The 24,829-nt window shown below is 47.5% G+C and overlaps 1 protein-coding gene across 7 annotated transcripts in view; it reads left to right on the top strand.

Moving 5' to 3' along the window:
- The window catches only part of BRD9 (bromodomain containing 9), a 1,136,180-nt gene that overhangs the window by 918,525 nt on the left and 192,826 nt on the right, over window positions 1-24,829 (top strand). For all 7 annotated transcript variants that reach the window (XM_069620588.1, XM_069620585.1, XM_069620589.1 and 4 more), the window contains exon 14: window positions 8,044-8,118. In XM_069620588.1, the coding sequence (XP_069476689.1) occupies window positions 8,044-8,118 (75 nt within the window). The remainder of the gene's footprint in view (window positions 1-8,043; window positions 8,119-24,829) is intronic.

The raw sequence follows: 24,829 nt of genomic DNA on the forward strand, positions 1-24,829 counted from the left end.
AACCTTAGAAAAGGAAATCACTGTAGAAGTCCATGCAGCAATACAGTCCCTCCCGAAGAATAAAGCCCCGGGCCCGGACGGCTATACCCCTCTCTTCTATAAAACTTACAAAGACATCCTTGCCCCACTACTCACATCCCTGTTCAATACATTCGGGGAGAAGGGATCCGTGACCCAAACCATGAAAGAAGCAAAAGTGCTGGTATTCCATAAAAAGGGGAAGGATGAACAAATACCCACTGCATATCGCCCCATAGCTTTAATGAATCTAGATGCTAAACTGTACACTAAGATTTTAGCAACTAGACTAGCACCACTTCTTCCCCGACTGATCCACCAAGACCAGTCAGGTTTGTTCCAAGCCGCCAGACTCACGACAACATACGAAGGGTGTTGCACCTAATTGAAAAGATAGGAATCAAACAAACCCCAGCGGCAATGGTTGCGTTGGATGTAGAAAAAGCATTTGACCGAGTAGAATGGTCATATCTATTCCAGGTCCTAAAAAAAATGGGGGTGGCCAAGGGTTACATAGATATGGTCCGCGCCAACTACAGCTCCCCGTCCATAAGGATAGCGGTGAATGGAGGCCTGTCAGATAAGGTATATCTAGAAAGAGGGTCGAAACAAGGGTGCCCGCTTTCCCCCCTCTTATACGCGGTCTACTTGGAACCCCTTTTGGCAAAAATCAGGGAAATATCGGAGGTAAAGGGCATAGAAATGGCGGGTCAGGCGCATAAAGCGATAGCGTATGCTGACGGCATGCTAGTGGCATTAGGAAATCCAGGGAAATCTCTTCCACATTTAATGGAAATTTTAGAAAGATTTGGAGAGATCTCTGGGCTAAAAAACAATAGGCAGAAATCGGAGATGCTGATCCTGGCGGGGAATAGAGATGAAATCCGAGCAATAGCAACGAATTGCCAACCGGAAATAGCGACCACTTGTATTAAGTACCTGCGGATCACTCTCACAGGGAAAGTAGACGAATTGTTCGCCCACAACTACCCACAAATCCTGGAGAGGATTAAAAATGATTTGCTAAAATGGAATCCGTTGGTTACTTCCTGGTGGGGTAGAATCACTGCAGTGATAATGACGATACTCCCCAGATTTATGTATCTTTTTCAGGCCCTCCCGATACGACTCCCACAGGCCTTCTTTAAGGCACTCAGGAAGATGGTCTCTAAATATGTCTGGCAGATGTGCTATGCCACACTTTAGGAAATACTATGAAGCCGCCCAGCTCTGGGTCTTGAGGGAATGGATCCCGGAACAGGGGGGGAAAACCTGGGAGATGCAGGACAGGGCGGTGGCTACAAGCTCCACCAGACATATGCTATGGATTAACAAAAAATGTTGCCACGTAAACACGCACATAAGTGAAATAATGAAGTCAACACTGGAGGTGTGGGACGCCGCCACAAAAAAAGAAACCCTAACTAAAGATCCCGCTCCGTTCATGCCACTGTTTGGCAACCCTGAATTCCTACCTGGAATGGAAACGGGAGCTTTCCGAAAATGGGAAGAAGCGGGGTGCAAAATGGTGGGAGACATGCATCAAAACCAACAGATAAGGTCATTCGCGGACTGTACATCACTACTGAATCTAACACCGAAAGATCGTTATAAATATATACAACTCCACCATTGGTTGAGCACTCCCTGTATGAAAGAAGCAGTGTCTAGAGACCTGACCCCCTTCGAAACATACATAATGACGCATACAGGCACCCGCAAATTTGTCTCCAATACATACAAATATGTAAATGCACGAAAGGAACCAACCACATGGCAGTATATGAAACGGTGGGAAAAACCCCTAGGCTACACACTTCCCAGAGATGGATGGGAATACATATGGCGCTTGATGCCAAAAGTCACGAGAGCCATCCAAATCAGAGAAATGTGGGTAAAAATAATGACACAATGGCACTACACCCTGGAGAGACTAAATATAATGTTCTCTAACTCCCCAAACAAATGCTGGAGGGAATGCAGTTGGAAAGGGGACTGGCGACATATATGGTGGGATTGTCCGAAGTTAAGTCCCTACTGGGTGGATATTAGGTCCCAAATGTATAAAATGTTTCTGAGGACAGAGCATCTGGGATACGAAGTATGGTTAGGCGGCCTTTGGGACCCCAGAGATAAAACACTAAATATTACTCAGAAAAGGAACTTTATGGGCTTGCTAATTGGGGCATGGCTGGAAATAGCACATAACTGGAAACATAAAGCCCCACCACTAGCTGTAGACTGGACACAAAGGGTTTGGACACATCTGGCCATGGAACAAGTAACCTACAACATTCAAAGTGAACATGGAAGATTTAGAAAGGATTGGGGGCCTATGCTGGAATTTCTCCAATCGGACTATAAAGAACAATGGTGTCCACACTACATAAGGATATTGGACCTTTTTACGTGAAAAGTGAGATGAGCTTCCAAGTAAAGACATATGAGGACGGAGAATATCCCAGTCGGGGGGGAATGTTACTGTTTTCTATTTCCGTTCTTCGTATGGTATAAGTTGTAATGTAATGATTTAGTGCACCATACCAAATTTAATAATAATGTTAAAAAAAAAATAATCATGTTTAGTAAATATTAATTGATGGTATATTTATCTTCTGGTGCTCCCCTGGGCTTGCTTTTCTGTGTGCCATGGGTACCGGTGGGGCCTAGTCATTTGACCTGGCGTATTATTTGGGGCTTAGCACATAGCTTAAAATATGCTCTCTGTGCAATTTTGGGTAGGGGATAACAGTTGGATCATGAATTGAATTAGGTTGTGAGGGTGAAAAGTGCAGGGGTCCTGAATTTGATAACCAAATCCTGGTCATGTATTTGGCTATGTGTGGATGACATCTACCACTTAGAATTTGTGAGGGATGATTTCTGTGGTTCTAAATCTATCATAGTTGATGTTGGCCTGATTGATACTCGGAGATGTGAGCATCTGCATCCCTAAGATTGATATTTCATTGTATCCACACATACTCCTTTTACCTCATAGGGAAAGTTGTCTCCATAGAACTGGGGATTATTGGTATTTATGATTTTGCCTCATTTTATACATAGAATACAAAGGCTCTATTTTAGAGGGAAAGAGACTGGGGGATAGAGGGTTATCTTATACCAGAATGTTAATATGCAAGTAATCCTATACACTATCTCAAGCTTCTTTAAATATATTAATATAAGGGGTCAGTGACTGATCAGAGCATGACACTCTTAAGTGGGATGTTTATAGATTCATCTTTGCAGGAGAAACAGAAACAGCGCCCACTGCGCTGGAATTTAGTAAAGAATTGGAGACGTTAGAAAAAGACCATAAAGGGGATACAATGAGACAGCCCTACAGAAGTCTGGCAATGGTGAGCTGCCAATTAACTACACTACTATCTAACCACGCTGAACGGAAGCTAGCGCAGAGTAAAGAACACTGCTATAAATTGGTCAATAGATCAAGGACTAATCTCACTAGACGGTTTAAAGCCAAACAGAATAGGGAATTCATCCAGACATTTAGATCAGCGTCAGGGTGCTAGAGGAAGATAAACTGGATAAGTTGAATGGCTTTAAGGACTTTTTGCCAATTTGAAAACGAATGAATTGATGGAACAATTTCTCAAGACATTTACGTGGAAGGTGCAGATATTTCTAAAATCTTATCTTGACATAGCCTGGCCCTAGACTAGCCTTTAAAAAGAAGTATTATTCACAGTTAAATAACGTAAGCCCCATGAAAATCCGAGTGCCTGTGGCTTTGAAGCACCCTTCTCTAGACGATTAGCCTGACCTGTGAGCCCATGGATAGTAGAACTCTTTTGGTGGTCGAATTCAGGTTACCAGCTGAATGTCAAAGTTTATTCCACAATCAGGGAAGGACATGCCCCACTGGGCTTCCTAATGACCGACTGCTTAAATACATTTGGATGCTGAATTATACACCTATTATCCTGACTAACTATCTCAAACCTCACCTTCATTATTTTACCTGGACAAGTCATCTGGAGGAGCAACACATTCTCTCAGCACTAGATGGAGAGAGGCATTTTGATTGTGTGGAGTTGGTGTTGCTTGTAAAATAGCTGCAAGATTTGACTTATGCGATGCATTTATTTAAGTGTTTGTGGCATCTCAAGTGGGCTGTACCATGTGGTAAAGGCCTGCCTGCCGTCCCTAGGAAATGTCCCAAGTGAAGTTATCAACATTACCAATTGGGCCCCTAGGGCCATTATCACTATTAGCATGCCAGGGACTGCGGGGTCATAATATATATACTTTGTTTAAAGGAAAATAACATCAAAAACGTTACATCCCCAATGTCCTTCAATAAAGTAAAACTTATAATAATATGGTCTGCGCCAGAAACAAGAGGAGTGAATGGGTACAAAGGTGTGAGAGGGCAGTGACGGAGGTGAAGACTGGCCAGGGCCGTGCCGAATAAAACATGGCGGTTGAGGAGGGGCACAGGAAGCGGGAATGGAATGCAGGCTTGTCCCAGGTTATCATGCCAGTGCTCATAGCTACGCATTTGACTGGTCCTCTCCCTGGGTGCAAGGGATCTATGTGATCACTGCACGTCCTGTAATTTCCAATACGAAAATGTCGAATTTGAAAATTGAGCTGTGCAGTCATCCCATGGATCACTCTTTCCTGAATCCCCCGTATAGGGGTACCCGTTTACCCATACATACTTGTCGGCGGCACACTTACCTTCTTTCTTGAGCCGTCGACTCCCCTCTCTCCCTGCAACATCCGTTCCCTTTCACTAACGTTGGTTGGAACTGGTGCTGCTTTTTTGTTGTTCGTTTTGTTTTTTACTTTCTACTTTGTCCCCGGCTATCCCTGAATCCAGTATACTGTTTAACAGGCGCTCCCCTTGTTGAGTATAATGGGACTTGGTATTTTGGTTACCACCGAATGTGCAGTAAAAGCGCATCCAGCATTTTTGTTCATCTTATACACGCAATACTGGTGCTAGCCACCTACAACACAACAAGGGTGGTGGTTAAAGCTTCATTTATTTCTCACTTTTCCTTGACCTTTCTGACGAAATAGGTTGCCTTTATCGCTCTCAACATCTGTGGTTTGCAAACACAGAAGAGAAACACAAGAACACATGATCTGGGAATATGGTAGAGTTAGTAAATTCTGGGAGAAAGTTGCATAGACTACGATAACCGTACGAAGGACCTATTTGCAATGCAACTTTGACATTGTGATGGTGGGGGAGACTCACATGTAGAAGACCGATCATTCCCATGGAAGTGCTGATTATTTACAGCAGCAATTACAGCCAAATAATTGATACTAGGGGTGGAAGACTCTGAAGCCCCCAACAAGTTGAGAGGGTTCTCTGGAAAAGGCATGACAAAAATGAATTTCTTTAAGGAGGCATGGTCTTGCCTCTTCCAGATTGTAATATAACCAGTGACTTCTGGAGCAAGGAGAAGAGGATGTGGGGAGGGATGGAAATGCACTCTGCTTGGATGCTTTTATAATTTTGCATGTATTCTTTTGCCAGCTTGTTCTTATATAAATGACAATATGTAAAAAAAAAAAGGAATGATTGACATGCACTGAAAGGAATGTAACATACATTGCTATGAATGTGACACCTATTGAAATTAATATAATATGGATTAAAAGGAATGTAAAATACATTGAAATTAACACCCAACGAAATTAATGTACCATGGGTTGAAAGGACTATAACATGGATTGAAATTAATGTAACATGCATTGAAAAGAATATAGAACACATTACAATTAATATAATTTGCAAGGAAATGGATACCTTTGCCAGTTTCTCAGGCTTGAACATTAATACCCTCAAGTTTGAAATCCTGAACGTACCTTTCCGTGTGCTTGCTGGGGGACTTCCTAAAATCGACTTTTCCCTTTAAATGGACCAAACACATCATTAAGTACCTGGGTATTAGTACCTAACCACTTGGTACCTTCATAAGGCAAATTAACCCTCATTTGAATTCCACTAGAATATACCCGAATAAGCGTAATGGCTTATATATTTTCTGGCTTAGGAAAGTATTGTTTTTCAGAAGAATGTGTTTTCACCAATTGTTTTCAGAAGAATGTGTTTTCACAGATTTTTTTTCACGCACCTCTGCTATTGGTTCACAAAAGGGGAGCTGGACCTCCCTCAGCAGCACCTTAGGGAATTTGTCTCTTGGACCAAACCCAGTATGAGAGAGAAGATTCTCTTTACGAGTAGGGACCAAGGTGGTCTGAGATGTCCCTATTTGGGGGCTACAGTTTAAAAGGGGGAGCAGGGAAGGATGTGTGTGCTGGGTAACCTCTATAGGGAGGGGGGTGGTTAAATGCTTCTCAGAATTTAAGAGCAAATATGCCCGAGTCGAAAAGATATAGGCTTGCCACATTGCCAATTCTGCCACTGAGCTGATAGACGGGGGTAAAGTAAAGCCTGTGGTAGTAGCAACTAACACATTTTGACTAAGTTGTTTTGATCTCTACTATATCTTCAGGAGTTATCTCAGCACTTCATCTAACAATATAATAAAAGGCCAGATGTATGTTTGTTCTGTGACCAATGCAGTCATGCGCCGTAGATTTGCATAGCTTCGCCTGTTGTCGCCGCTAGAAGGAGCTGTTGCCTTAGGATATATAGTGGTCTTACTGGGTTGATGAAAACCTTCCCTTTGGCCCACGTACACAGGCTTCTACACCAGCTGGATTATATTGTAAACATATAAAACCCCAGTAGATAAATTGTTGCCATGCAGAGTTATGTATACCATATTAGATGTCCAACGGACACAAACATAGGATTGCACCGGCAGCTCCTTCATTACTGTTCAAGCCATGCAACCTCAGTACTGATTTTAGGTGGTATTACACCAACAAACTTAATGCATTCTTTCCATGGCGTGTTGAAGAAGGTATCTATTCTTTACATATGGCAATACTTACCTTAACCGTAGGATTTCTGGCTTTGGGTGAGAGCAGCACTAGGACACATAACTTTCTTTCCTTTGCCAGGGGACCCCCCTGCATATCTTCCTGGTCTCACTACTTGATTGGGACTACCCTCTTAGAGCTACCATTTGAAACGTCATCATACTGTTCTTCCAGCTGGTGAAATGGTGTACTGTCTCCCTTTGGCAGAAACCACAAGTTCCTGCAAAACATAAATTCGAGAAATTGGCATGTGCTTATTGGGTTATCACGTCACCAAGCTTTAAGCAATACGGACCCTGCTTTTTTATTTTGTGGGGAAGGGTTGTAATATGGGAACCTGTTCTGAAAGTTTAAGTGCTTGCCATAAGGATTCCATTGCCTTCCATTGCTGTCAAGAGCACTGTGCTGTGCCAAATGTGTGTGCATTGCAGCGTTGGGAACGGTATTATGCATTGGTGGGTGGGTGAGAGTTAAACCGAACTATTAGCACTGCCTTAATATATCAGTACAATAGTTTGAACGAAAAGACCAAAACGTACATGGTTTTGTTTTTTTGGCGTAGAAGTGCAATACATTTATGCTTTTGCAGTAAAAGCCCAATTCGTTCAAAGGGCACCTTTAGGCACAAAACGGTACCCCTTCATAAGTCACTTTTGCCGCACCCGTTTTGATCTGATTATCGTTCCTAAACAAGCAGCTTCTTTTGGGCTCGCTGGTGTTTACTGTTGTATTGCCTTTCATCCTAATTGCATCGCCTCCTTTCCTACTCACTCCCATTCCCTTTCAAGGCTATGGGCATGCTCAAAACCTCAAGATAAAATAAAATGAATTATTCGATCTCCTGCAATAAGACATAGTGTTTTTTTTATACCAATCCACCCACTAAACACGTTGCATGAATGAGACTTCAGTTTTCGACTTTAAAATCCTACATCTGCCTAGTAAAAATGACGTGAAATGTACTAAGGCATTTACATTCGTTTAATTCCTACAGTTTTCGTTTTACAAAAAGATGAATTGCTTGGTGGAGTATGGATTTCCACACAGTACCTTCATAACATTCTTCCTTCTTTTGTTTCTTTGCTTCCATAGAGCCTGCCTCTACATATAAAGGAAGAACCATCAATGCATCTTTCCTACCCAGACTCTTCTTATAAACATATTATGGTAAGATGTATTCAAATTAATTATTTAAGTTATCGTATTCCCTATTTTTCCACGGGTGTCATATAATTGGATTTATTTGTCATGCATTATATCAAAATGTAGTTCCATACAAATGCATACATGATTTTTCATGTGAAAACAGCCCAGGGGTCAAACAATTGTTGGATTTGTGACAGAGACTGATATCCTAGAAGTCTGGGGTGCTGTGTTGTGGGGAGTGATGGAGGAGCAGTGATACTACTAATATAGTTTTTTTTAACATATTCTGTTTAATTGCCATTCATCAATAGAGCAAGGACACTGAGGTCTCCTCCCACATCTGGCACCCTGGTAGTGCCGGTGTGGACGAGGAAAGCACAGCATCCTACCTCCACATACAATGCAACCCCATACGTCACCATGTCCCTCGACTAAAGCAGAAGAGCCTTGGAAGCTCGTGGGTGTGGCTGGAAGGGATCAGGTACTTTGTGCTCCCCTCTCATGCTAATGCCAAAATGGAGTTAAGGGGCACTTGACAATACACGACAAATGGTTTGAGTGCTGGCACATTGAGTTCTTGAGCTTTAGCTGGCAACACTTGGCCTTTAATTTTAATCATGGGGTTATGCTGGTAATACCTGGCAAAAGGTTTGAGTACCTTGACAGATAAAGGTCTCACTGTCTAAATGCGAGTGCACTATCGCAAATAGGCACCCAACATAAATGACAGTGGGTGGGGAGAACAAGGAATCATAAAACCTAACAAGCAGGTAAAGCCACCTATGGGCGTGCACCGTTTTGTGCAATATGCCAAGGACACAATACATGCCTTGTGTATTTGGTAGCCCCTATACATGGTGATCAGCATGTAACATATATATGTAGGGAATGGGAGAAAAAGGGATGTAGGCATTCTTACCCAGCAGAAAAATAGGCACAAACTCTCGAATGCCTACACCAACTTGTTGCATTCGTTTGGACCGAGGGCACAATATTGAAAATAGACAATAGCTAAAGACTTCAAAAAATGAATGACATGTTAGCATTACCTTTCAGTGAAAATATTTAGTGTCACCAAATGTGCAACAATTTTAAACATTTATCATTTGATAAATGTGGAGCATGACTTCAAAAATGCATTAAAAAATCACAGATAATTACTAAAAATATGTTTCTTGGTCCAGAGCTCACTTGAACCCCTTGTAACCCGAAAGCCAATTTAGGAGAGTTCTAGAGCAGGTTGAATCTTCCATAGGATTCAGTGGGAAGGAAGTCAGTGGGGCATCTGCTTTAGTGGAGGCAAGTCACTTGTAGCCCCCCATGTGCGGATTGTGCAGCAAATAACCACAGGGAGGGCCAGAAGAGACACCAAATAAGATTTCCAGTGGTCGATGGATGAACCAAAAGCCCTGCAGAGCAGGAGGAATCCAAGCAGAAGTCTGTGGGAAATGTGGCAGAGACCTATCTCTATAGGATGTTGAAACTAGGCCAGAAGTACCCCTCAGGGTGAATATCTTGAATAACCAACCACCCAAGGACCTGGAGGGAAGTAGTCATGTTGGTGGTTCAGATGAAAAAGACTCGAGCAGCACAAATAAGGTTTACAACATCCGGTACCCAGGGACATGAACTCGCAAGAACTTCCCACTGCATCTACCATCAAGTCTGTATAAGAGATTGCAGCAAGGAAGATTCTGCAAGGTGTGGGAACACACGAAAATGGCTCCCAATGACTTTGTTGACAAAATATGAAGTTAGCAAAGCAGCAAATGCTCCCAGGATGGGCACACCAGCTGGAGACTCCATCTGATGTCCTAAGCGGAAGATTGGAGTGGTGAAGCATCATCCTCTGCACACCAGCAGTCATCCACATCCAAGCTGGTTGATCAGTAGGACTTTCTTTTAGCCTTAACCACACCCGGAGGAAGTGAGAGGGAGAGTCCAGGGACCTATACTGGCCGAAACCAATTGGGGACAATGTGGAGGCTGCCTTTGTGCACTCACAAAGAGCCCACATGGTTAGAATGGCCATTTCCAGACCACCTTGTGTTTACCCTGATCAACGAAAGTCCTCTTCTGCAAAATGGCCAAGAGCAGGAATTACAAAAAATGTGCTGGTCCCAATGGCTACCTAAAAGTCACATTGGGCTTCCAATGCCCTAATATGGCTTGCACCCTTCGCGAATGCAAAACTAAAGTAAAGCTGCCACCAAACTATAAGAAATACCTTAGGACTAAAATGGGGGCACCTAAGAGGCACCCCATGCGACTAGGCACCTTAGGGGTGACCCAATGACATATCCCTTCCTCTTAACCACCAACAAGAAGTAAATGATTGTGATGCTGGAAATGCCTTGGAGGAATATGGCCTCCTTGTCTTTGTCCCACTACCTCCTTTAGACTGTGCTTTCTGATTATTTTCTGCACAGGTTGGACCCCATGGCAGTTCAGATCTTCATTTTCTGTTCTTAGTGAACAAAGACCCATGACGTACCCCTATGGCACCCATGGGTAGGGGTACATCCTTGTACCCCTAGTGTGTGTTTTTGGGCACATGTGTGTTGCCCATAGAGGAGGGTATGAGCTGGTGACAGCTACATGCTGACTTGACAGTTGCTTTGGGTGCCCTACCTTTTTGGGACACCCAGGCTCTGCCATAGGAATCGATGGATTCCTGGACAAAGGCAAGTTGGCCACTGATGGCCTCTTGGTTTCCTATGCCTTTGCCCCTTGTTTCTCAAGGTCTTGAAACACCCTGTCTCTGTTTCCTCCCCCTGACTAGATGCTGGCTGTAAGGACCATATATGGAACTGGTGCTGCCCCTGCTAGACTAGCAGGAGCCTTCAAAGGGATTGCTAATGTGGGTACACGCCAGGGGTGGGACCTGCCTTCACGGAGAGAGGAGTGAACTTGCATTCTGTGTTGTGTGGGTCTGATTTTGGTTGTGTGTCAATGCCTGTGGTCCTGCCTGAGCCCGCCCTGACTGAAACACCGGACCCTGGATGAGACAGATGGATTTCATGGGCTCAAGATGCTTAGATTCTGCTGTTGAATGCTCAACAAATCCCTGAATGTTTTTATCTTTCCTTCTTTTGAGCGTAGTACACTCAGGGTGGCGATATACCTGGCAGCGCTGGGGCGCATACCGGTCTAACAGCCAAAGGATTATTGAATTTGTTAATCCAGTCATGAAGCAGCAGTTTCAGTGGCTGTTTCACCTCTTCCCACCAACAAGCAGATCTATTTCAGTGTGTGATTTGACCATGGTCTTAGCGTCATTATCCATCAAACCATGTTAACCTATGTGTTCTGTGGAGTTGTGGCTTGTTTCCTGAAAAAAACAGCCTTCCTGGTAGGGATAACATCAGCTTGTTGTTTTAGCGAATTATAGGCCCTTTCCTCAGAGGATCCTTACATTCTTTTTCACAGAGAGAGAGGTCAGTGCTTTGCATGCATCCTTCCTTTCTCCCATAAGTGGTTTCAGACTTTAATCAATCAAGAGATCCCACTTCCAGTTTTCTCTCCAGAACCAAAGCTGAGGCAGACATAATTCTTCACTCTCTTGACATTCGTATAGCACTGAAGTTCTCTCTGGAGAGGACTGCACTTGAGCGGGAATAGGTCAGACGTTTTGTCACGTTTCAGGGTGTCAATCATGGTTGACTGTCAGTAAAGACTACCATGGCGAGGTGGATAATTTCCTGCATTGCCCATTGCTATGAGCTCCAAGGTAAAGGACCCCCGGTCGGATGGTATGTGCATTTGACCAGGTCAAAAAGCACAGCAGTAGCCTTTCAAAGACATATTTCATGGGAGGCTATTTGTGAGGTGGCACTTGTGTGTGTCCATTAGCCTACTGCAGGCACTACTCGCTCAACAGCAGCTCTAGTGCAAACACCCAATTAGGGCATGCGTCCTGCTGTTAGGAAAAACATTTCTTTTGGCAGCTTTTCCCTCCATGGTTTTCTATGAAACACCACTCTTTTTGCTTTGTTTTTGATTCTGTCCTGACTTTTGTAAGGGAAGTAAAGCCTTCAAGCTCACTTCCCTTCCCTTTTGCTCATTTTCTATGAGGAAACTAACTGGTCCTTGAGACTATCGTTACTGGGAAACTGTTTCCCTTTTGAATTCTTGTATTTGTACGTTGCACACAGAACCTTACAGTCCTGTGCAATGGGGATACCTTTGTATCCTACTCATAAGGCTTGTGCGTGGAGTGCATGACAATGAGTACCACTGAGATAAGTCGCCCAGTGTATTTTTATTGTATGGGTATGCTATTATTCCATAAGCTAAGCCAACACGTGTTTCAACCCAAAAGGTCTTTGTCAAGGCTGTGGTATAGTGCACGGGTGAGTTTTGTGATGTGTGGTGATTATGCGTGAATGGTGGTGAGAACCGTGACAAGGTGTATCATGTATCAATTGACGTGATTATATGTACAATGCATTTGTACACAATTTTATAGTGACCACATGTAGAATTGGTAACATTGTATACATTCGTATACAATACATTTTGAGGTTGAAGGATAGCAGCAGTACTTATACAATACATATACATTTTCAACAGATTGAGGGCCCCGTTGAAGAAGGGCGATGTAGAAGCACCAAGGACCAAGGAGAAGTGGAGAGGTTAGATATAGTTGAGTCTTATAATCTAAAGGTAGATGCTAAATAGTAGCAAGTTCTTACCGTGGTCGGTATGTGATTATGGGATCTTGTATAAGGGAGCTGGAGGGCAGCTGAAATTAAGAGAAGGGATTGAGGTAAACAGTGGGCAATTCTTTCCTTGGGGTGCCGATAGCATACCCAGGGTCGGATTGGCCCCTCTGCCTTTCAGCCCGTGGCCGGGCCGAAATCGTCCCTGGGGAGTGGGGGCCGGTTTCTGGCCATGCCTGTGCCAGTTTAAAAAAGAAAAATGAGAAAATTATATTTTGTTGAATTTTTTTTCATTTTTTTTTCAAAAAGACTTTCATCCTGCTTAGGTCAATAAATGAGTACCAATACAGGTTGGGTGATGTATGTATATTTGTTCTATAAAAAAGAGCTTAAGCGTAAGTGCTATACAGTAACATATTATCATTTGGCCTTGGACGTCTGCTTGCATTCACATTTGTCAATATGGATCTATACAGACAGATAATGATACATATGGTGATCCATTCTTGTATTAAATGTTGATCACATTAGTGAAATCATAACCATATTTTTTGTAGACTACTTAGGAACAATGCCATTTGATGCCGCTTCCTGTTTTGTCAAGGGGTGAAAGGTTGTGTTTCATCACTTCCTGGGATGTCACTTTGGGGTGGGGTCAAATGACATCACTTCCGGTGATGTCATCATAGAACAAGGGTCGTGAGGTGACGGGTGGGTCACTTTTTTGAGGCGACGGGTGGACTACTTTTTTTTGGGTGACTAGGACTATATCTTGTCCCAGTCCGACCCTGAGCATACCCCTGTGTGTTTTAACCATAAATGCAAGGACTAGGCCAGATGGCCGTGGCATCCTGTGTGTCAAAGTAGTAGTGACACTGTCACAGGAGGGGGGTGGGAGGGGCTGGTTAAGCCATCCTGAGGTGAGCCCACGTGTACACATGAAGGATTAGTGTAAATAGTGGGCATTTCTGTCCCTGGGGTGCTGAGAGCATGCCTCTGTGTCGTTAAACCATAGACGTAAGGACTAGGCCAGCGAGCTGTGGCATTCTGTGTGTCAGAGTTGTGGTGACACCGCTGGGTGTATGGGGGGGCTGGGCCATCCTTTGTAAAGGTGAGCCCACAAGTGCACATGAGGGGTTGGCAAAATCATCCTGGACGGTGTGTGCTGCAAGCATTGTTCGATTGTCTGCAGCTGTGTGACTGTTAGAGATTGTTAATTGGTTGTACTCGTACTGTGCATGTCGATAGCATGCTGAGAGAATGCTGGGGCCCGGGTGGCCTCGGCCGTGGCTAGCGCATGAGTCTGCCTGGATATGAAGCATTCTTTTATAACACTTTATAGCATTCGCCTGCCCGTGTTGGACACTGTTACTGTCCGGCGGGTGCATTGCCACGCTGTCGGGGCGCGATCTGTGTCCAGGGGGATAGGTCTTATTAAATAGGACTAACGGATTAGAGGAGGATGCTTTGTGCTGGCGGCTGTGCATAGAAGCATGAGTGGTTCACTAGCATGGGCCACTGGTGTCCACCCTAGTTTGATAGTGCCTGGAGTGGTAGCTAGCAGATGCGTCTGAATCTAATTTGTTGTCAACTCGCTGATCGAAAGCCCTGTGGCAGTGCCTGGTAATTGGCGCCAGTGTCCGAGTGAGCCGGTGAGGGAATAAGGTGAACCACCAGTATGTGTGGCTTGGCTACGACATGTCTATGGGGGGTTAAGCTTACCTTGTAGGCCAGCAAGGCCTCCGGATGTCAGATGAGCGGTCACAGTGATCTTTCGATCCCGGCCGCCATCTTCTGTCTTAGATTTATTTGTTATTAAGGCCCTGAATGGCCACTAGGGGCTGGGTAAAACGCATGCTGATTGGTGGTTGTGCCCAGATTGGGCGCGTGAGGTAGCCCTCTTATTGGCAAGTATCATATTCATTCATTCGTGGTGTGTGAAAACAGTTACCGGATCTAAATTGCGAGATTCTGTTTTTAATGAACTGTCATGTAGCTCAGAAACTGGATAGCATGTTTGTGGACAATAATCAACTTTGGTACGTGCATAAGCCTGAGAAGGCTGATCATTGCCAATCATATTCCACAATAAGGAATCATGAGTATATGGCATTGTATACGTTGCATATATATACATTGACGGATATGTTGCCATATTCTAGTTTTTATGACTGCGTAGCTCCAGGATCAATGAGCGAGCTAGTAGACAGTAAATATTGTTGATACGTGTATGCTTGTGAAGGGCAAAGTTAGTTGTGAGCTTGTAAATAATAAATATAAGTTGTGCGTTTACATGCTTAAGAAGGATGATCATTCTCTGACGCAGTTCAACAAAGGGAAACATGAGTCTTATATATGTCGTTGTGATGCTTGTGAAGGATCGATCTCGGGACCAATACGATAAATACTATGGAATTGGGGTTTGTAGCCCTGCTCGTGGAAGTGAGTCTTTGATTGTTTGTGTGGTAGGTGCACATACACTAAGAGGATATCAAATCTGACTCGTAACAATTGTAAGGTAGATCATACATGTGGGCTTGGCGTTTGTTACGGGAGGAAACCATGTCAAGTTTAAACAGGCATATAGGTATAAGAGATGCAATTTCCTATTAGAAAGACTGTAAAAGTATTGGGTTTACTGATGCCACAGTGTCAAATCTTAAAAACAGCGTAAGATGGGCGAGGGTGGGAATACTGTGTATTGCAAACTGAGTTTGCCATAAATTAAGTATTACAAATGGAATTTATGGAAGAACATTATAGAAAAACATTAAGCTCATGATCTGTGTTGAGGCCTTGGCTGACAGTTCTATATTTACAAATGAGCTTTGCTTCTTGCTGTCAAAGTCCCAGTTCTCTGTCGCCGCCTCTCTGTTCTTTGTTGATTATCTCCAGACCTGCAAACTTGATATCTTCTTTGCTGTCAAATTGGTGTTTTTCTTGCCAATGTAGTGCCAGGGTATATCTTGCGTCTTGCAAGCTCAATGAGCCGAGGTGTTCTTGAATTCATGTTCTAAGTTCCCTTATGGTGCTGCCAATTTATTTCAAGTTGCAGATACATATGATCACATATATGACTAACTTAGATTTACAGTTTATGAATTGAGTGACTTTGTGGTTGTTAGCGTCAGTAAAACAGATAAACTTTGCCTTCTGGGCATGCATACACATGGTGCATGTTCCACACTTGTAGAAACCTGCAGCGTTAGAAGAGAGCCAATTGCAATTCCTGGCTCCAGCCGGTGCCATGAAGGATGGACTCAGCAGGGTCCGTAGTGTGGGCGCTTTGGTGTATGACAGTTGCAGTCGAGTGGGTATCCATTGTTGGATGTCTTTGTCTATGCCTAGTAGCGCCAGTGCTTATTCAATATTCTTTGAACTTGGTGACTGTCTTGATGAAATCTGGTCGCATTTCGTATGGCATCATTCTGTGTGGTCTGTTTAGTACAGGGAGTCAGTAGTGTTTTGCGCTTTCTTGCTACCTTCAAAGGTCATGCACTTGCCTGGGAGAAAGCTGCTACTTTCGCGGGATAGTGTGCTTTTGTGTGTGGCCCTGGAAGGGGGCTCGGACTGTCATGTCCCAGTCCACAACACTGGTGCCAGCAAGACTGCTTCTGGGACAGATGTGAAACCACTAGTTGTCCCTGATTGGACAACTACTGGGTCTTTGAATGGTGCAGATCCTTACCATTGGTGGACTTGGACTTGCTTCATGCTCGGATTTTGGGTAAGAGGACTCCTCCTGCAGCCTTTCTTCAGATTTACATTGGAACAAAGAATCCTCCTAAGAAGAGCAACCCGTTATTGACAACTTCTGCAGTGGCACAGCAACCTCTCCAGTGTCCGGCCCGGTGAAGCTCTACTCCTCTGACTGATCGCCGAAGGCCCTTGTCAGTGCTTCATCCCTTGCACTAGTTGGGAACAACTAGTCTAGATACTTTCTCAAGGATGCAGCCCCTAGGAGCCTTCGGAAGTGTCCCTGAACATCCCTGTGCACTCACCAGCTCCTTTATCAGCTACTTCGCCAGAAGAGTCTGCATTCCTCGTTCAAGCCCGGAACTTTGGTGGTGAGCAGATTGTGCCACAATTCGCTGTCTCCAAAAACTCAAGCTTCCTATCTTCAAGGGAACCTGTCCTGGTGCAGCTTCTGTGACCACGACTGGAAGGATGCCTGTCATCACCTGCAAGCAGTGATCATTGCTGGAACTCGCCTTCCTCCATCCTCTGAAGTGTCCTGAACAGGTCTGCATCGTTAGAATTTGCATTTCTTCTTTGACCGGGATTGCATTTTACAGATTCACCTGACCAGAAGAATCCTCGAACCCGCAACCCCTGGGCACTTTCATCTGGAACAAAGGGCAGAAGACCGCATTCCCAGTGACACTCAGTCGACCCATCATGATCCCTTGGAAAATCGCAGTTGGGGGATGGGGGGGTAAGTAAAGGGAACAGTATGTAAGAATAAGTAAAGCTTACCCAACATAGCGACTACTGTACTCCTAGTCCAATGGTTCCTTTCTTTCATGTGCCCCACACTCCATTCCCCAGGAAATTTAGCATGTCCTTCCAGTCATCACAACAGATAAGGGACTGAGGGTTTGGAGCATGTGAGGGTGGAGTTGAGGGCGTGGCTATGTTGCATGTGTGCAGCCTGCCTCTGTGTGTACATTTTTAATGGGGATGTGCACGTCGCTCTGTTCAGGCTCCAGTACTAACCCCCACCCCCATGTGAACTCCATAAATATAGAGGAAAGGGGTCTATGGAATAGGAGTAGAGTAGTCAATATGGTAAGAAATGTTTCTCCAGCATGGGGTCTGGCATGGATTCACATGCTCATGAATATTCCCCGTCGTCAGGCTGGGAATCCTCGGTAAAGAAAAAAACCAGTATCAGTTTCGTTTCTGATCTGTCTTTCGTAGTAATAACCAATCACTGGTCTCTGCGTCATACTGACCACAGCCAATGACTGCCCTCTACCTAAGCACCGCCTCTGGCAGCCATCTTCAGATTTTTACCGCACGTTCATGTGTTGGGATCCTCGTGCTATTGCTCTCGAGCGTTAGTGCTATTTTTTCACGTTTTTTCTCAAAAACTTTGTTTTTTTCGGTCAAAAGAGCCTCAAGCTCCACCGACTCTCCATCCGATCAACGGGGACCCGTGTCGGATTCGTCTGCGCCCCTCAAGGGTGAAGATTTCGTCGAGCTACGCTTTTGGAGGACTCCAGAAGCTTCTCAGGCCCGGACATGGCCCAGGAGAAGGGAAGCTCGACGCCCGGAAAGCTGTTCAGGGTCTGCCCTGGATGCCAGCTGCAGAACGTCTTTAAGGAGGACGAACACTCCTTTTGTCTCTACTGCTTACATGAGGACAAGACGCACGTGGAGAAGGACTGTGCGTTTTGCGGCAATATGTCGGAGCGGACCATGAAGGACCGCCATCAACGTCTCGCCAACTGGCTGGAAGGGAAGAGCCCGTCAGGCGAGAAGAAGAGGAAGAAATCCGAGCGGTCTTCTAAGACCTTTGAGGACGCCCCGGCGACGGGGGTCCAACACAAGGCCAAGCACCGCGAGTCCGCTGGCACCGGGAGCGCCGAACGGTCGGGCTCTACGGGCGCCAGGCAGGGCGCACCCTCCCCGGCACCTTCAGCCACGAGCCAACGCTCTGGGTCGGGTAAGAGGAAGGGCGAGCACCCGGCGAAGCTCCTGGAGAGGCCCCGGTCGAGCTCGAAGGCCCCATCGGAGGGGGAGCGAGGCAGCGTCCCCCCCCTCAAGGATAAGGCGGTGAGCGCACCTAAGGTGGTGAAGGCCTTAATCCATCCGGCCAAGCCCTCTATCGAAACTGTCGCGGCGGCCCTGGCTCAGCCTGTGGAGGCTACACCAGTGGTGGCGACCTCGGGGCTCAGAGTCTCCCTGCCACCTCGGAGGGAGTCCTCTTTTGTGCCCATCGATAGGACCCCCGTGAAATCCCCGGCGGGGAAGAAAAAGGGGGGGCAGGGCGTCGTCGTAGATTCGGCTTCAACCTCGGAGGAAGAGCTGATCGAGGTCTTAAGCCAAGGCCTTGGCGTGGAAGAAGACCGGCCCGTCGGGATGGATCCCGACGCAGGTGACGACGACATCGTCGAGGGTGCCGACGGGGCCCCTGATCGCCCGTCGGATTCCCCTCTGCCAGCGCCGCAAGACAACTCGGCGGCCATTTTGTTGGCTATACAGTCCTTATGCTCAGAGATAAGGACGAGACTACCGTTGCCGACGGAGGAACCTCTCCCGTCGGGGGATCCTGAACCGGGACCTTCTGGTGTTCCCCCGCCCAAGAAAAGAAGGATTCACCCTCCACCTCCTTTTCAGCCGTCGCGCCCCGTCCAGCCCTCCTCCCCGTCCACCCGAGGGGATTATACGGGGACTGACACGGCAGCGACGGGTACGGACGACGAGGTATACGACGAGGATCTACCGTCGTCACCTCCCACCAGGGCTTCTCCGCCCGACGAGATTGGATCGTTCCACTCCATGATCGCCAGGGCATCCGAGCTTTTCCAACTCTGCCCTGAGGAGAAGAAAAAGGAAGGATTCCTTTATCAACGGCGCGAGGCCAAGAGGAAGACGGTCCTCGCGGTGCCTCTACTGGACGACATTTGGGATGAGGGCCTCTCCCTCCTCAAGAACCCTTCCACGACGCCAGCTAGAAGAGACCGGTACGAGAAGAAGTACCGGGTCCCGGACGCGGCCACCCTGTGCCTCCGGCGCAGCCTACCCCGGACTCCGTCGTCTCCGCGGCGGCCAGAAAGAAAGCGGGGGGGGGGTGCGGCCTCCACATCGACTTCCCCACCGGACGGCGAGGGAAAGAAATTGGACGCTATGGGACGCAGGGTCATCTCGTCTGCAGCGACGACGATTAAAGCGGCCAACGCCTTGGCTATCGTGGCCCGCTACGACAGGGAGCTATGGTACAAACTGGCTCCCCTGCTGGACTTCCTACCGGACGACAAGAGGGCGGATGCCCTGGAGATCCTACAGGAAGGTGAGGTGGCGTCGGACCACGCCATCACTATTGCGACGGACATCGCCGACACTGGGTTTCGCCACTTGGGCAACGGCGTGTGCCTTAGGCGGCGTGGATGGCTCAAGGCTACGGACTTCCGTCAAGACGTACAGACCAGAGTCCTGGACATGCCGTTCGATGGGAACAACCTGTTTGGGAAAACAGTGGACGATTCCCTTCAGGCCATTAAAGCGGACACTGAGACGGCCCGGGCCCTTGGGGTTCTGCAGCAACGACGGACGCCCTTTCGGAGCAGCGGAGCCAAGGGCGCCTCCAAAGGTTCCGGCGGCGGTTTCTCCACCTACCGTCAAGCGGCCCGCTCGTCGTCTCAGGAGGCCTACAGAGGACGAGGCAAGTCTGGCGGACCCCGCCGTCGTCGCCAAGGAGGTCCAGTTCAAAGCCCTCCCCTTCGGACTACGGTCGGCACCCAGGGTATTCACCAAGTGCCTTGCACCGGTGGCGGCGCAGCTGCGCCGCGAGGGGATCCACGTCTACCCCTACCTGGACGACTGGCTCATCCGAGCCAAGACGAGGGAGCTCGCCGTGGAGCACACGGCAAGGACCGTCCAACTTCTCACGGACCTGGGATTCTCCGTGAACTACGCCAAGTCCCAACTGGTACCCGCGCAAAACGCACTGTTTCTGGGAGCGAAGCTCGACACAGTGTCCCTTCTGGCCTCCCCGTCGGAGGAAAGGACCAGGTCCATCCTGGGCAAGGTACAGCGGATGTTGGTTTCCGACACGGCCAAGGTGAGGTCCATCAAGTCCCTCCTCGGAATGATGTCTTCTTGCATCTACCTCATTCCCATGTGCAGGCTCCGGATGCGCCCGTTGCAGGAGTTCCTGGACGCGCGCTGGATCCAAACGACGGGCGGCTTCGAGGAGAGGATCACACTCGACGAGAGTTTCCGCCGAGCAGTCCGGTGGTGGGGCACCCGCGCGCATCTGACGGCGGGCATGGACTTCCAGACCCCAGACCACCAGGAGACAGTGACCACGGATGCCTCCCTGGAAGGGTGGGGAGCGCACACCGAAAATCTGCACGCGAGAGGCCTTTGGCTCCCGACGGAGAAGTCCCTCCATATCAACGTCCTGGAGCTCCGTGCAGTGTTCTGGGCTCTCAGGTCCTTCCTTCCGTCCCTCAAGGGCAAGGTGGTGAGGATCTTCACCGACAACACCACCACCATGTTTTACATCAGGAAACAGGGCGGAACCAGGTCCCCAGCACTGTCCAAGGAGGCGCAGGACCTGTGGCATTGGGCCGTCGCCCAAAGGATGTTTCTGGTGCCGTTTCATCTGGCAGGGATAAAAAACACCATCGCCGACTCACTCAGCAGGGAGCTGCGCTCGTGCCACGAGTGGGAACTACGGCAGGATCTAGTGGATCGCCTCTTCCGACGGTGGGGCACACCCCAGATCGACCTGTTCGCGACGGCGACAAACTCCAAGTGCCGGAGGTTCGCCAGCAGGTTTCCCCAGGCGAGGAGCATGGGCGATGCTTTCTCGTTCCCCTGGGAGGGCCTGTTCCTCTACGCGTTCCCTCCTTTGCCACTGCTAATCCGGCTCGTCAACCAGCTCAAGAGGTCACGGTGCAGGATGATCCTCGTCGCACCTGCGTGGCCGAGGCAGATATGGTTCCCGGACCTTCTGGACTTGTCAGCGTCCTCGCCAATCAAGCTGCCGGTGGACGCGGATCTACTCTCCAGGGAAGGAGGCGCCATCCTCCACCACGACCCGAAATCGCTGAACTTGCAGGCCTGGCTCCTGCAGCGCTAGAGTTTGGAGGATACGACATACCGGCCGACTGCAGAGAGGTTCTTGCAAAGGCCAGGGCGTCCTCGACTCTTAAATGCTACGGACACAAATGGAAGAGGTTCTCTGTCTGGTGCCACGCACAGAAGATTAACCCTCTACGGATTACGGCTCCCCAGGTACTGCCGTACCTGCTGACGCTGGCCAAAGCTGGACTGGCACACGCGTCCATCAAGATTCATCTTGCTGCGATCTCCCGATACACCAGAACCACGGGGCGGACGTCCTTGTGGTCTCATCGTCTGGTGAAAGAGTTCATGAAGGGACGGTTCAGATCGTTCCCGCCAGTGAAGGCTCCGGCCCCGGCGTGGGAGCTCAACGTGGTGCTGACCAAGCTCATGGGACCTCCGTTCGAGCCTCTGCACTCGGCCCCGTTGAAGTTTCTGTCGTGGAAAACAGCGTTTCTTGTGGCCATCACCTCCGCACGACGGGTGGGAGAGATCCAGGCCCTTTCCTGCAAGGCCCCGTACTTGACTTTTCACGACACGAGGGTAGTGCTCAGGACGCACCCCTCCTTCATGCCCAAGGTACCGTCGGACTTCCATCTCAACAAACCCTTGGTGTTGCCTGTGTTCTTCCCGTCGCCTTCGTCGCCGGCTGAGAGGACTTTGCACTCGCTGGATGTGGCTAGAGCGCTGAAGTTCTACGTGGACCGCACGAAGTGTTTTCGGAAGACGTCACAACTCTTTGTGAACTTTGGACCTGTCAATCAGGGGAAGGCTCTCTCGAAGGCTTCCATTTCCAGATGGCTCTCCGGCTGTATCATGTACTGTCATCGGTTGGCAAACCGACCGCTGCCTGGCCGTCCGAGAGCCCATTCCATCAGAGCGATCGCAGCTACCACGGCGTTCCTTTCTCGTGTGCCCCTGCTGGACATATGTAGGGCTGCTACGTGGAGGTCGACGCACACCTTCACGAGATTCTACTGCGTCGATCGGGATTCCAGGGAGGAGTCCAGGGTCGGCCAAGCAGTGCTGCGCAACCTGTTCGCCTGAGGTGAGCCTGGTGAGGAGGTAAGATGCTTAATGTTGAGTTTGATGTAATGCTTAATGTTGAGCCTTTGCCACCTCCCGTGGTTGTGCATGTGTGTACTGCTATGTATTCTTTATTCATGAGCATGTGAATCCATGCCAGACCCCATGCTGGAGAAGGAACAAGTTACTTACCTGTAACTGTTGTTCTCCAGCATGGGTCTGGCATGGATTCACATGCGAACCCTCCCGCCTACCCCTCTGCGGCTCTTCACTTGGTCATACTGCCACTTCACGTGCTTCCAAATCTGAAGATGGCTGCCAGAGGCGGTGCTTAGGTAGAGGGCAGTCATTGGCTGTGGTCAGTATGACGCAGAGACCAGTGATTGGTTATTACTACGAAAGACAGATCAGAAACGAAACTGATACTGGTTTTTTTCTTTACCGAGGATTCCCAGCCTGACGACGGGGAATATTCATGAGCATGTGAATCCATGCCAGACCCATGCTGGAGAACAACAGTTACAGGTAAGTAACTTGTTCCTTCCTTTTCCTCCTCAACTACATTAGACATTACCAATGCCTGAACTGTAGCTTTAAACATGGAAGCGAATAGAAAGTGCTTAACACAATGGAGTAGTGAGTTTTTTTTAAACGCAGTCAACAGGTAATTCCTGGCACTGTGTCTATAATGACTTGACTTGATTAACTTGCAGACTCTAAGAAACCATAGTGGGGGTGCTGGTCTAGCCATGGCATGGTCTATGCCATTTGCATCCAAAGTGGACACGCAGGATTGGATCGCCGAGAGCATTCCGTCTTGGTATTATGCAATGTTAAAGAAATTGATGTCATCTAAGCCTCAGTTACTGAGTGACAACACCCAAGGCAGTGGACATCACCCTGTGACACTGCATGTAGATGATAGTGTTCTATCATCAGATTGTTTAACAAAGACACATTAATCATTCCTGAGCGACAGAACCATGAGGGTCTTCTCCCCTTCAGCAGCGGCTGACCCTATTCCTATCACGTGCAGTTTCCCCCAGGGCTCGTGTGTCTCCCCTACTTTATACAATATATTTACCAAGACCCTGTTCGATGATCTGTACCTTCTGGTATCACCTACACTAACTATGCAGATGATACTCAGATTCTCCTCCCACTTTCCGGAGATTACAAGGAGTGTATCTCATCATCCAGGCATGGTTGGCTACCCACGGTCTATGGCTGAATGATGACAAGACTGAGCTTATCATCCTGGGCACCCACATCAACCTTAAGAAACTAGGCCAGTGTAGTACTCATCGTTCAAAATTGATGGGAACTCCATCAAGGTGGCTAAGGAGGTAAAGACCCTTGGGTTCTACCATGACTCCACCCTCTCCTTCGACAAACAAGTGAAATCTATGGCCTCCACCACTGCCTACACTTGTAAGGTCATAGGGACTGGCAAACCCTTTTTGACGAATGACAATTGCATGATTCTGGCCAGAGCCCTAATACTCTCCAGGCTAGATTATTGCAACGCCCTCTTCATCGCCAATAAATCTATTATTCAGTGGATACAAATCCTCCAAAACAATGCAATAAGAGCTGCACTTGGTGTGACCAGAAGATCATGCATTTCAGCGACTGGACACCAAAACAATTGGCTCTCGACCCATAATAAAATCCTTCTAAAGACTGCATCACTCACCCACAAAGCACTAGACAATGCTGCCCCCAGCTACCTCATGGATAGACTCCATAGGAGACCTTCCACCAGACCTACGAGACTGAGTAATGCCAACTGCCTCACCATTTCCAGATTCAAGCTCGTCAAGGCAGGTGGTAGCAGCTTTCCTGTAGAAGCTGCCCAACTCTGAAACTCTGCCACACCCCCTGAGAGAAGATCAACCCTACCTAAATTTTAGACGCAACTACATTAACCTGCTCAAATCTACTGACCTGTAGGCTACACTCCTTTGCTCTTTACACCTCGGTAATGTATCTGTATATTCTCTCAGTTGTACTTCCTGGCACATGCCTGCTGTATATATGTTTATATTCTGTTTATTGCCTGTACATATGTTTCTTTCCTGCTTATTTCCTGTAACTTTGTAACCTAAGCCTTGCATTTTCGGTAACTGTTGCGCCGTGATACCCCCAGGTCTGGCGCGCATTAGAAATTAATAAACAAACAAACAAACACTAGTTTAAAAATCATATCCCCAAACTGCTCCTGGTAAAGATTGAAAATAAAAGGGCCC

The sequence above is a fragment of the Ambystoma mexicanum genome, chromosome 5q (assembly GCF_040938575.1).
Source record: "Ambystoma mexicanum isolate Mex_15411 chromosome 5q, UKY_AmexF1_1, whole genome shotgun sequence".
Lineage (NCBI taxonomy): Eukaryota > Metazoa > Chordata > Amphibia > Caudata > Ambystomatidae > Ambystoma > Ambystoma mexicanum.